Here is a 14,671-nt window from a genome sequence, read left to right as displayed (position 1 = left end):
TTCGGGGGGGTGGGGGGTCAAAAATCGTCCAAAATCGTCCAAAATCGCGTGACGTCATTTATGGACGGCCCCCAAATCTGTGCCGGAGCGGAGGTGAGAGAGTGACAGGGCCTCCTCTTGGCCAATATTTCGCCCGTGGGTGCCTTAACATCGGCAGCGGGGGGAGACGACGATGGGGGTGGTTTGCTGGTCACCCCACGCGCACGTGGCGCCGTGCCTGCCTTCATAGGTGCTCGCTAGCAGCACTTGCCCCAACAGCCTGTTGAAGGCTACACGGGGGAACTTTGTCTTTTGTTGCACCCCCCCCCCACCCCTCGGTGTACGGGGCGGGCTTCTCCGCTGCTATTGGCTAAGAGGAGCTCCTGCCCCGCCCCTTACCCCGCCCCGGACGTGACGTCACAACAACAGGAAGTGGCGACTCGGCGTGGATCGGGGCCGTCATGGAGGCGGCGGCGGCGGCGGCGACGGCGCGAGGAGTCGCCGCAGCGGTCGGAGCAGCTGCAGGAGGAGCGCGAGGAACACGTCCCCTTGCTGCTACAGCTGCTGCTACTACTACTGCTGCTGCTGCAGCAGTCGTAGGGACAGCAGCAGGCTGGAGGAGCGGACGCGTCGCGGTGCTCATCGTGACGGGTACAGATCCGCGCGTGTGTGTGTGTACAGTACAGTGCAGTACAGTGCACCTCCTGAGTGTTGTTGGTGGAATAGGCCGCGACAGCGCCTGGGGTGGGGTGGTGTTGACCGCGCCAAGCGCGGCCGCCTTTGTATTCTCCGGTTGCTGCTGCTGCTGCTGCTACTCGAGGCAGCCCGAGGAGGGCCAACGTTGTTTCAAGGTGTCACTCGCCACTGGCGTTAGCCACTGGCCAGGGTGTGAAGCTGAGTGCGTTTAAGCAGTGCCCTCCATCGTATACACACACACACACACTCTGCAGTGTGGAGTCTGGTCACACAATCTTCTTGACGGACACGGCGTAGGAGATTTTCATCCAGAGGCGGATTGATAAGGAGCTCTTAAGTCCTACACGTATAACACGTGTACAGCGTGTAAGCTGCATACGCACACAATTTCTTAATGGAGCCAATAAGTCAAATTCATATCAGCGTTCAGGTCAAGTATTTATACTCCTATAGTACATGTATACACTGTACAGATATGCACCTTGCAATACTGTACATATATACATGAACACATTTACAGTATAGTTATGCACATGCGTAACTATACACATAAAAGACAGTAGACTGCACATTATACACATACTGGGGCACCCTCCCCCCCCTTCACCAACCCTTTGATAAGTGTGGTGAAGTATGGTGAATCAACTTACCTCCGTGGCCGACACGGTATTGAGAAGTTTTCATCCAGCAGTGATTTTGTATTGTTTGTCAGTGACATTCTTACCCGCCCCGACTGGGCATATGTGAAAAAGAGCTTTATAGTTCATCGGATTCCTCCAGGAAAAATATTCAGATTCTGGATTGAAAATGGGCAAAACATGTAATTCACGTGCACACAGTCATACGTACTGCACACATATTAGTAAGCATACTGACGCACACATTTAGTGTCTCCTTGTGTCTCTCATGTTCTGTGTGCCCCCATGTCCCTGTGGTAGCGATCTCCTGTCTCTCCATGCTTCCAGGAGCTACATCGTGGACGTCAGACAGCTCGGCTGAGGACGGTGAGAGGGGAGTGAAGGGAGACGGGGAGTGAACCCTCACCCAGCTTCGCTAAAGAGCAATGGCTGGCTACCTGTTGGAGCAGTCGTCAACACTTGAGTTTGAATTCTTGGATGGCACCTACTTCAAATTAAGCCCGTTTTTGTTGAGTGTGGCTTTCTCCTCAACATGTCTCCCTCCAGTCTTGTCCTCCGTGCAGTTGTAGTATTTCAAACTCGATACAGCCCTAAAAGTATCTTTTTTATGGGAGACCTGGAGTGCGAAAGCAATACGGACCGATGTAGTCAAAGGTGAAACGGCAGCATGGGGGGTTGGAATATTAACATAGAAAAATCTTAAACTTACACAAACATTCTGAAAACAACTGTCATGGGGGGGGGGAGGTGAATCTTGTTAGTTGATATGAGGGGGGCACTATCTGCGGATCCACGTTTATTCCCTTCTTATCTGTGTAGATGTCTGCGGATACAAGAATATTTCCACCGCTTCTGGTGTAGCGCTTTTGGGTACCACTTCCAGGCGACTTTCACGCTAGGCTAAACATGCATGTTAGAAGGGACTTACCGCTGAACACCTCTTGTCCGCAAATTAGAGTCCAGTGCCATTTGTCATGCCATGGCTAGCCATCTTCATCCATCATCGTCACTCCACAGCGAGAAACCACAGAAGCACTAGGCCACGGATAAGTGTGGGTAATAGGCATGTTCTGCACAACTCTTCTTATCCATGAAATATCCATGGATAACGAGTTTAGGCAAATATACGGATTCACGAGGTGTTTCACTGTAACATTTACGTTTAGAGAATAAATGTCAGTAATATATGATTAACAAAGCACTTGCATTCATATTTTACATTAAATTATTCTAATTGTCAACAAAAAAAACCTGCCCCTTTGTGTCTCCAATGTTCCCTCCCTCCCCCCCGGCATGTCTCCTGCCGCACTGTGCATCTGCACATCCCTTGACCCCCATCAGTCATGCAAGAGGTCGTGCGTCTCTGCCCTGCGGACGTCGCCTGCCGCTCTCTTCCTGTTCAGTGCCTCAACTGCACCTACAACACGTCGTGTGTGTACGGTCACAACACCACGGGCTCCTGCTCACCACGTGCTGGCGTGCACTGCACGGTTTGTTCCCATGTGTCTGTGTGAGACAGTACATCCCCATGCGGTATTGAATCATTGTATACCCCCGTTTTTCCTTGTCTTGTGTGAGTTGGAGCATCTCCATGCATTCCTGTGAGTCGCCACTTGTGTCTGTGTTCCCCGTGTTTCGTCGTGCGTGCGAGCAAGGACATTTTCATGCATTCCTGAGAGTCGCCGTCCATGTCCCTGAGTGTCCTTGCGTTTCTCCAGATATCTATACGTGTTCTCCGAGTTGTCTCTGTATCCCCGTGTCGTTCCCGTGCATCAATTTATTTGCGTGTCCCTGGGTCCCACTGTGTCAATGTGTCTCTGATTATTTCCGTGCATCGCTATGTGATATTACGTGTCTGTGAGTATATGTGTGCGAACCTGTGTGTCGACTTTTGTCTCTGTACACTTATCTATGTATGTGCCCATGTGTAGGCCCATGTATACCCCTTAATCTGTCTCTAGTCACATACACACATAATTTAGAATGACATCACTATAATTTAAATCTTTGTTCATCATTGGATTTTATTGTGTTCTCGTGTCTTTTTTTTATCCAGGAAAGCCTCACTGAGCCAAGAATATTTTTCACCAGGATTTTGCTTTAGGATGTTTAGCCCATTAATTAGTGCTTGGCATGTGGGAGGAAACCAGTATCCAGAGAATACCCACAAATACGATGGGATAACACTCAAAGCTCAGCACATATAGTCAAGAATCCATTGCTGTAATGTCAACTCACGGCCACCTAGCAGCCCAAGCGTACAACACCTGATATTCCCCGGCATCTTAATCCTGACCAGACTCAATGCTTACGTTATTCTACAAGATCAGACAAATTCAGGCTGATTTGCTTGTCCCCGTGTGTCCCCAGGGGCGCAGGGAGATGTCCGTAAATCTGACGTGCGGGTTCTGCTGGCAGCTGCCACCCTCCCTCTACCACTGCACCAACAGCACCTCCTGTCCCTCGGCTGGGTGTCCCCGTGCCCGCACGCGCGCCAACTGCACCGCCCTACCTGATGTGCACTGCCTCGGTCAGAACCTTCTCTCTCTCACAAACTTGCTTGCACAGTTGCCTATTTGAATGCTAACCTCCCCACCACTCCTCGCCCCAACAGACCACTAACCTGTTTAGAGTGGTTGTGTGTGTCTGTGGGGTGGTGTCTTGGGGGAGGGGAATTACCTCAGCCCAGATCATTTAATGAGGCAAGGTGGAGATGACCCTGCTGGGGCTGTTGGTACCTCATTGGAAGAAGTAGTCTCACCCCCTGTTAGTGGCTGGTTGAGGTACTATCTGCTGAGAAAGTACGGAAGGCGATCCAGAGCCTGAGACCAGGAAAAGCGCCGGGCAGAGATAATCTCTCAAGCGAACTGCTGATGGAGGATGGCTTACTCAACTTTTAGTTCATTTAATGAATGGATTATAATGTAATTATTTGTATACTGAGTGCTGTTGCTGTGTCCTGTACAGGACTTTGAGATCCTTGGTGTTAAGTGCAATATAAATGAAATTATTATTATAACAGCCTGGACCACAGGACAGGTTCCGCAGGATTGGAAGGATGCCCTGGTGATCTCCATTTAATAAAAATTGGGACTGCACTGATTGCAACAACTAGTAGGATATCTCCCTCCTCAGTGTGCTGGGACAATTCCTGGCAACAATTATTCAAAATTGCCTTCCCAGTTCGGAGCGGTCCTGCACAGACGCCATATTCTCTTGTCCGTCTGTTACAACAGGGGTCGGGTCGGGAATTCCAACAGAATATATGTTTGCTTTATTGAGCTGATCAAGGTCTACCATCAGTAGGCCAGGGCTCTTGGTTGTTGTTTGTGCTTTTGGAGTCCCGGACTCTGCTCACAGGAATTTTAGTCCTCCATGATGGTGGGCAGGCTTGGGTTAAGCTATGTGGCTGTGAGTCAGAGCCATTCCCTGTTCACCTTGGGGTGCGACACAGATGTCCTCTGGCTTCTACATTATTTAACATATTTCCACAACGTAGTTCGAGAAGCTTTCCATGGCTGTACCGGATGGATTTCAATCTGGTACAGATACAATGGGAGGCTGATCGATGCCCATGTGCGGTTGAGGGAAGGATCCCTATTGTGTCAACCATGTTATGTATGCTGATGATCTGGTGATTGCTGCTCAGAGAAGGATTTAGAGGCACCAAAACCGAGTACCTGCCTAGGAATGTTGTTTCATAACACATTCCTGCGGAGGGAGCTGGTTGGAACGTTGGGTTGATCGGTCAATAGCCAGGGTCAACCGCGATGTGGTGTATTCCGCAAATATGGCCGACTGTGAGGGTGGGCACAAGCCGGCGTGAGTAGGTTAAACGTTAAGTTTTATAAGGGCACCACGGGGTAACCAGCCCCTCCCCACCCAGCCCCACCCCTCCCACCCTCCCCACCCAGCCCCTCCCCACCCTCCCCTCCCCACCCAGCCCCTCCCCACCCTCCCCTCTCCACCCAGCCCCACCCCTCCCATTTTTGGATGCACGACGGACGGACACAATAATCCCCTGTGGGCTGGTGTAACCAGGAGGTTTCTACCACTAAAACACTCCACTCCCTCAACTCCCCATTGGTGATGGAGCAGTTATGGAGAAAGTGGAGAGGTTTCCATAAACAAGTGCTACGGTGAAGTCACCACCACTTAGTAGGGAATGGCGGTTGCTGTTGGTGTGTCCAGAGTGCCTGTGCCTGTGTGGCTTAATGTGCCTTGTGTGCATGCATGTGTATCTATACATACACATACTTTACGGGTATAGTCCTGGATACACACTCGTGTGCATGCACCCACATACGCACACTTTATACACACCTGCATACATGCACCGATATGTATCTGCTTTTATCTCCATGGATGTGGCTGCATACAGATCTGCATGCACCTTACATATGCCAGTACATGTGTGTTTTTACATGCTGGTGTGTACATGTTTGTGGCGACGAGCATCAGTAGTTAACTGGTTAGTGCACTGTGCTACAATCCCCAATATCTAAACCACTTCTGTTTTTATCCGCGGTTGACTTAACCTTCAATGAGTGCCTGGTTTGGGGTGTAAACACAAGCACTGCGGAGACAATGACAGCAAGGTGTAGTGTTGGCCACACTGCTCTCTCACTAATGACATCTGCCCCTGCAATCTATAATGGAGATATTTCTGTGTGCAGGTGAGCGCACCTTCATGAAGATGCTCTACTGTGACTGGACGGGTGGCCACAAGTGGGCAACAGCACTCACACTCAGGTCTGAAGTCCCAAGCTCTGGGATTTTATATTTGTGTGCACTTGTTGTGTGTGTGTTCATCTGTGGGGAGCGGTGGTGCAGTGGTTAGCACGCTGCGCTATAGACCCAGTGCCACTGAGTTCGGTTTCTGCTCATAATCAAATAACATTGGCAGATATTTTTAACCGGTCCTGGTGAGCCTCCCCTAGGTTGACTCGGCCATCAATGAGTACCTGGTGCAGTGTGCAAACATCAGCACTGGGGAGACAAAGGCGACCAGATGTGGTGTTAGCCACCCGCCTCCCCCCCCCCCCCCCTCCCTCGTGACGTCCAGGTTTTCATAGGTGCTCGCTTACAGCAATTATCAAAAGTCTGTTAAAGGCTATATATAGGGTCTTAGTTGGCTGGCACATCACCTCCACAGCTACACTGTTATGTTGTGAGTCCTGTTGGGGGAAAGGCTGAGCTTGGTCGGTTATTTACCCTCCACTTGCTCATATCCACCACAGTGGCTCATGGGGTGCTGGGCAAGTTTGAAGGCCTGATAACCCCTACACCTTAAATTAATTCGGCAAAGAATCATCGGAAAAAGAAGAGAGAATGGACTCATAAATAAAACCACATCCCAATACGTAAATCTATCCACTGGTTCCAGATTAGCACTCGATGTCTTAAAGGTCCTCCATGAACTCGCTCCTTCATCTCCCCTCTAATCGCACTCTACAGCACACCCCCTCTACACCAGCAACCCAATGCATTTCAAATTCCCCAGTCAACGTTTTCTCAGTGGGAGGTTGCTCATTTGTTTTATGTTGCCCCATTGTTTGGAACTTACTACCACACTCCGCCATGCTGTCGACTTCCTGCTCAAGTCCAGGTTTCAAACTCTTCCTTATTCATCTGGATATTACTTTCTTCCTCTCTTAAATACATAAAATTGTCCTTTCCCCAGGATGTTCATGCCGCATTGAGTGCTTGAGATGCAGTTACCTTTAGCTGGTATATTGATCTGGGATGTAATTGTGCATGTGCAGTGTGACTCTAGGTGGGTTTGGAGCTGATCGCTTCTACCTGGGCCAGTGGCGAGAAGGCCTGGGGAAACTATTCAGCTTTGGGGGCCTGGGCGTGTGGACGCTGCTGGATGTGCTGCTCATCGCCATCGGATACATCGGACCTGCCGACGGGTCTCTCTACATTTGACGAGCTTCATCACCACCGTCATCGTCAGCACATCAACATCTTCAGTTGCATCATCGCCATCATCACTCACAATGACCATGTCTCAGTTCAAAATACCATGCAGGTATTTCTGATTAAACCAGGTTTCTGTATGTACTAAGTTGTATAAAAGACAATTATTTAATACATTTCAGTTTCACATAATCCAGCCTGGCCGAATATTGAGAGCTTAAATTTGTAAATATTGTATATTGGATTAATTACATGTGGTGAACCACTCTTTACAGAACACTGTCTTTATTGTTGAAGAAAAGTCTATTGGAAGGGACACATTGAGGAACTGTTATTGCCTTTTGGGGTTGTTCCTTGGTAAGATGACATGCCTGCTCTTTTGCCCGCAGGAGTTCCAGAAGGCGCAACTCATTGATGTCGGTCTGTTATCTGACTTTTACACATGCGACAATGTGGCCAACACAAAGCCTTGTGTTGTCTTTGTTGATTTATAATGTCGAACATTACATCCAGCTAATAAACTTTAAACAAATAGGTTGTTGTGCAATTCATTGTATTTCAGATATTGGTTTGTGGTCAACTCGGCGCATCCATTTTTTATTGATAAAATGAGTACAGACACTCCTTCACATATACGATAGATGCGTTCCTGGAAGAGCGCGCGTATCTCAAAATCTCGTATGTCAAAAGCTATTTTTCCATAAGAAATAATGGTAAAGCAGGGGATTAGGGGATTTCACACACTCGCAGACAATCGCCTATATTATCCGAGCCTATATCGATACGATACATGTACACACAATGTAATACTTTAAATTAAGGCAATAATTTAAACATATACTTCCTATAAATAAAAATAAAGAAATACAGTCAGAAATACGAAAGCGGTGAACACGACACAAACTTCACAGGGTACGATCACAATAAGAGACGAAGGGAAGAGCGCTGGTTTACACGCGGCGAGACGCTGTACAGTATAGCACACTCGTTATACTGGTAGGAACGAAGTGGACCAGACCACCAATAGATTAATGTGTCCGTCCGTCCGTCCGACTGTCCGTCCGTCCGTCCGACTGTCCGTCCGTCCGTCCCTCCGTGTATCAACATCGCCCCTACTGCAAACACTTGGCATGACCCTACAAAAACCTTTAGACTCAGTGACGCTATCCTGGTAGCAACATCGCCCCCTACTGCAAACACTTGGCATGACACGTGTAACATTCCCTTATTCCCTGAGATAGCTTTTGATTAAAACCTTGAAATTAAATAAAGTGCGCGCGTTTCGTTAACATTAACGTGAGTAGCCGCGTGTAAGAGTTACATTTTAACGAGACGCGCGCAACTATAATGTTACTGAGGCCTAGTCCGTTAGCGCCTCGTATACAGCCTTAGGCTTTTGCGTGGCAAGGTATATTAAGCGTTTATTTTAATATGTTTATAAAAAATTAATTGCACTTTTAACATTAACGCGAATAGCCGCGTGTAAGAGTTACATTTTAACGACAGGCGCGCGCTATAATCAGTAGTTTATAAACTGTATTAGTCACTTTAAAGTTACTGAGGCCTAGTCATTCAGCGCCTCGTATACAGCCTTAGGCCTTTGCGTGGCAAGGTATATAAAGCGTTTATTTTAATATGTTTATAAAAAGTTAATTGCACTTTTAACATTAACGTGAGTAGCCGCGTGTAAGAGTTACATTTTAATGAGACGCGCGCACTATAATGAGTGGTTTATTAACTTTATTTGTCACTTTTAAGTTACTGAGGCCTAGTCCGTTAGCGCCTCGTATACAGCCTTAGGCCTTTGCGTGGCAAGGTATATTAAGCGTTTATTTTAATTTGTTTATACAAAATAAATTGCACTTTTAACATTAACGCGAGTAGCCGCGTGTAAGAGTTACATTTTAACGACAGGCGCGCGCTATAATCAGTAGTTTATAAACTGTATTAGTCACTTTAAAGTTACTGAGGCCTAGTCCGTAAGCGCCTCGTATACAGCCTTAGGCTTTTGCGTGGCAAGGTATATTAAGCGTTTATTTTAATATGTTTATAAAAAATAAATTGCACTTTTAACATTAACGTGAGTAGCCGCGTGTAAGAGTTACATTTTAACGACAGGCGCGCGCTATAATCAGTAGTTTATAAACTGTATTAGTCACTTTAAAGTTACTGAGGCCTAGTCATTCAGCGCCTCGTATACAGCCTTAGGCCTTTGCGTGGCAAGGTATATTAAGCGTTTATTTTAATGTTTATAAAAAGTTAATTGCACTTTTAACATTAACGTGAGTAGCTGCGTGTAAGAGTTACATTTTAACGAGACGCGCGCACTATAATGAGTGGTTTATTAACTTTATTTGTCACTTTTAAGTTACTGAGGCCTAGTCCGTTAGCGCCTCGTATACAGCCTTAGGCCTTTGCGTGGCAAGGTATATTAAGCGTTTATTTTAATGTTTATAAAAAGTTAATTGCACTTTTAACATTAACGTGAGTAGCCGCGTGTAAGAGTTACATTTTAACGAGACGCGCGCACTATAATGAGTGGTTTATTAACTTTATTTGTCACTTTTAAGTTACTGAGGCCTAGTCCGTTAGCGCCTCGTATACAGCCTTAGGCCTTTGCGTGGCAAGGTATATTAAGCGTTTATTTTAATTTGTTTATAAAAAATAAATTGCACTTTTAACATTAACGCGAGTAGCCGCGTGTAAGAGTTACATTTTAACGACAGGCGCGCGCTATAATCAGTAGTTTATAAACTGTATTAGTCACTTTAAAGTTACTGAGGCCTAGTCCGTTAGCGCCTCGTATACAGCCTTAGGCCTTTGCGTGGCAAGGTATATTAAGCGTTTATACTGGTAGGAACGAAGTGGACCAGACCACCAATAGATTAATGTGTCCGTCCGTCCGTCCGTCCGTGGGAGGGGTGGTGTTGAGGGTGGTGTTGGAAATGAAAGACTACGAGTCTTTAAATCTCACAGCGTTTCTTGTCAAAACAAACACTTTTAATTAACGTTACACTAGAATACAGTAATTTTTTCTTTAACTCCTCTATACCCGGTCGATATCCCTGTACCGGTACTAAGTATTATTCCTACCAGCCCACCCCGCAGGGTCCTGTTCGTGCCGCACGGACTGCTGGCAACACCATTGGGTCGCGGCGCCAGGCTCGGGTGGTGTATGTCATGTTGCGGATGACGCATGTCAATAAAAGGTCTAAATACAAAGCGCGCGTTCTTCCAAAATGGTCTACCATAAAAGCGCATTAACCGAGGATTGCCTGTACAACTTCATGGGAAGTTGACTGGTTATCCTGTTGATGGACTGGACCCCACGACTGTAACGTTGAGTTTCCACCACAGACTCATGGCCACCAATGGACGTGAGCAATGCCCCAATGCTTGTCTGATTAAGCACACGCTTTCACTTTGCATGCATTCACAGAAACACGTAATACATTTAACAGCGACAGTCGCGAGCGAGTGACTGATATGCATTATGATTGTTACAAAAGGGCTCGAAAACTGAAATTTGGCACAAATTAAATCTTGCCTTTGCTTATAATTAGAACGATCTGTAAACCATTTTTTTTAATTGAGTCCCAAAGAAATTACAACCCTTTAGTTTAATGGCTTTATCGGGCCTGAATGTCTAAATTGCTTTCAGTCTTGCGTTATTCACCGATTTACATTCCCCATCATTCAGGGTGAAGCTAAATCCCATCGCAAGTGGTGAGGCCCTCGGGTTATTGATGCAGTATAAGCAACCAAAAACACACAAGTGATATGGCAGTGATGCGGTTTATACTCAATTACCACTTACAACCTCTGCCGAGTTGTATCCTATCTGTACTGCGGTTGTTTACACCGCAATCCATGGCAATAATAATCGGAAGGTTACGAGTGCAATCCCAGTTGGTCAATTTATCTTCAGCCTCACTGCCGTCGATAAAATGAATATCAGTAGTGGTCCTATGGATAGACCAGGCGTAGGAATGTTGAACTACACCGCTGACAGGACCACCAATGTAGGTGAGCACCACCCAACGTGCAGGAAGTCTGAGCATCCACCCTTTGTACAACGCCTTGAGATACAACTATGAGGGAGATTTTTAGATTTGGTGAACTGAATAATGCAGGGATGTATAGTCCATGGGTCAAAGTAGAAATGAACTCCACCTTCGACTACGAACACCTGCACTTACGAATTATATATTTTACATTGACTTCAAATGAAAACTGAACTTGCAAACTGAGCTATTTTGCTCAGCGGAGTGATCCTCCATGAGATATAATAATATTCTTGGTTCTTTCGGTAAAGCCACGTAGAAGGGAAATAATAAAATAATTAGAAATATATCATGATGATTGCTTGTGTTGCAGTCGAAACGTCGTGATATTTTTTTATTGTTTAATATTTTTATTACTTTATTACTTCCCTTCTACGTGACTTTACCGAAAGAACCAAGACTATGAATCCCTGCAGTCACGAAAGATTTGAATCAAAATTTGAGATATAATAAGTCAACCTCGCTGCTCAAGGAGTTGAGTGAGCGTGCGTACACGCGTGTCCCCCGTGTGCGTGTGAGGAGTGGTAGTGCAATGATGAGAGCGCTGCGCTACCAACCCGGCGACCCAAGTTCGATACCCGCTCACGGCCAAAACAAGTGAAAATTATCTGAACCGGTCATGGGCCTCCCCTACGTCGACTCAGCCTCAAATGAGTACCTGGTGTGATGTGTGAACATCACCACTGGGGAGACAAAAGCGGCCGGGCGTGGTGTTGGTCACCCTTCCCCTCGTGTGCCGTGTCGGCCTTCATAGGTGCTTGTTAACAGCACTTGCCCCAACAGTCTGTTAAGGCTATACGGGGGGGGGGGATCTTTGTCTTTGTGCGCACATGCCCTGTGTGTGTGTAATTGTGGGGACTCATTGCGCCCTCTTCGACAAGCAAGCCAGCATTAGGACTGAAGGTACGTGAAAATTAAAACTGAGCATTTTCTATGTATGTTTCTTTATTTTATGTTTTATTTACGATACAGTATTTTGTTTAGTGTTACATGCAAATGTACAATATTTCTTATTTAGGGGCCGTCCATAAATGACGTCACGCGATTTTGGACGATTTTGACCCCCCCCCCCTCGTCACACGGCGTCACAAAAAGTAATATATGACGTCACAAAGCTCTGCCCCCCCCCCCCCAAAATTAAACATGCTTCAAATCGCTTTAAACTATTGTCATTGTAGTGCGTATTTAATGTGGCGCTGCACTCTGATGTTGTAGGAGAAATCATTTATGAAAAAGTCTATTTAATTAAGTAGAACTTGTTGTCTATATTTATTTAAAGTTGCGCATTTTAATGTGACGTCACATTTCTCAAACACCCCCCCCCCCCCTCGTCACACATCGTCACAAATGTCTGACCCCCCCCCCCCCCCAGGTGCAACTAGCTTCATCAGGCAATACAAATTGGCACGTTCTGTTAACGTGACAAACCTTACTCATTGGCTGTGTCAGGCGGTGGCGGGTTTAACGACACCTTTATATATTTATTTACGCGATCTAACCCAAAAAAAAAATCTGTATTATGAAATCCAATTCACACCGCGACTCAAGTGCACCTAGCCTGGCACGAGGGGGCGTGGGCACGTCAGCTGCCCTTAAGGGTGCGAATGGTGGTGGTCTTCGGTGTGTGTGCCCTTGCGTGTGTTGCGGTGTGGGATTCTGTGTGTTTGTGGGTTTATGTGGGGAGCGGTGGCGCATCGGTTAGCGCACTGCGCTACGAACTTGGCCACCCGAGTTTGATTCCTGCTCACGGCCAACACCGGTGACGATTATCGGAACCGGTCATTGGCCTCCCCGAGGTGGACTCAATTGAGTACCTGGTGCGGTGTGTCAATATTGTTACTGGGAAGACAAAGGCGGCCGGGCGTGGTGTTGCCACACACGCCTTCGTGCGCCGTGCCAGCCTTTAAAGATGCTCGCTAAATGCACTTGCCCCAAAGGTGTGTTCAGGCTATGCGGGGGACCTTTATCTTTGTCTTGTGTATATGTGTTGGGAATTTTTGATGGTTTGCGCATTGCGCCATACGAACTCAGAGACTTGAGTTCGATTCCTGGCCACGGTGAAGAGGGTCGAGTGATAGATGATCACCCAGTGTGGTGTGTTGACATCAGCACTGACTGGGTATCGTGGTTCTGACCACACCATTCCCTCGTGTACCTAGATGGATTTAATATGTGCTCGCTAACAGCAGTTACCCCTCATTTCTAAAAGAGTGTATGGTATAAATGTTTTGTATGTGTTGCTGTATGGAAATATGTGTGTGCATAGCTGTATGTTGCCACTAGGAAGACAAAGGCGGTGCTGGCCACCCATTCCCTCGTGTGCCTTTCCGGCCTTCATAGGTGCTCGCTAACAGGGGGTATTTGTATGTGACTCATATGAGTCGTGTGTGTGTGCATCTATTAGTCATCTCGGGCAGTCAACCCATAGCACCAAAGTCTGTCCCGTAACCTACCAGCAGTGAGCGAGCCATCGAAACTTCAAGGAGCTTGAATGTTGAACTTCTCTCGGGCCGTACTAGCCAACCGTGCTAATATAAATGCACCTAGCCTGGTACAAGCGCCTTGGTGAAGTCACCACCACTCAGTGGCGAATGGTGGTCCTCATTGTTACTGTCTGCGTGTGTTATTGGAATCTGTTCAGTTTATGTCGGTCTATGTGGCTGCGTACGTGTGTGTGTGGCTGTGTGTGTGTGCGTGAGTGCGGAGTTAGAACATGTTAAAAACAAAATGAGGAAGAGGCAAAACCCACAAAACACGTGTTGCCACCAACCGTGGGCTCTATACATTTTAGGACAGCAAAATAAAATGTTTACTCAAACCTGGAATATTCGGTGATTTCCAGAAACCACTATAAATCCGGCCCTTATTCCTAAAACTCAAGGGTACCTGCTTGGTTGGAGACTGTGCTATTCTTAACAATCTAGAGCTCTTAAAACAAGATACTTCTTTGAGGTTCACATCTCAATTGCAAGGGGGTGGGATGCAAAAGTGGCCATTTGAAAATAAACACAATTACTGCACACCAAAGTAATTATTCAACTGCAACACGTTGAATTCAAGTTTTGAGTTGAATAAAAATGCCATGATTTGGTATACAATGTACAGGTTTACTAAGTCCTATGGATAGACCGGCTCCAAACATGGAATTTAGGATTTTTTTTACCGATGGCTCAACCTTTAATGGAGTTGAGAAAAACCAAAATACGTACTGATTTGAACAATAATACACAGACTTCTATATCAACTTTAAACCACCAACTACAGCAACCTGAATGACATAGAACCCTCATCTCATCCGATACAGAACCCCGTGTCTCAAACGAGAGAACCCTTGTCCCGTCTGATACAAAACATGTATCATCTGAACTGTAA

At 46.5% G+C, this 14,671-nt stretch overlaps 1 protein-coding gene across 1 annotated transcript; it reads left to right on the top strand.

Annotated features, from left to right (window-relative positions):
- Nucleotides 1–418: 418 nt before the first annotated feature.
- Nucleotides 419–8,192, top strand: TM2D3 (TM2 domain containing 3). The gene is made up of 6 exons (XM_061560410.1): nucleotides 419–630; nucleotides 1,614–1,679; nucleotides 2,655–2,803; nucleotides 3,684–3,843; nucleotides 5,990–6,065; nucleotides 7,079–8,192. The coding sequence occupies exons 1-6, from the start codon at nucleotides 441–443 to the stop codon at nucleotides 7,242–7,244; spliced, it is 807 nt and encodes a 268-aa protein (XP_061416394.1). The 5' UTR covers nucleotides 419–440; the 3' UTR covers nucleotides 7,245–8,192.
- The last annotated feature ends 6,479 nt before the right edge of the window (nucleotides 8,193–14,671 follow it).

The sequence above is a fragment of the Lethenteron reissneri genome, chromosome 26, assembly GCF_015708825.2.
Source record: "Lethenteron reissneri isolate LAM-NWPU_2019-01 chromosome 26, ASM1570882v1, whole genome shotgun sequence".
Lineage (NCBI taxonomy): Eukaryota > Metazoa > Chordata > Hyperoartia > Petromyzontiformes > Petromyzontidae > Lethenteron > Lethenteron reissneri.
This window is presented reverse-complemented; position numbering and strand designations above follow the sequence as displayed.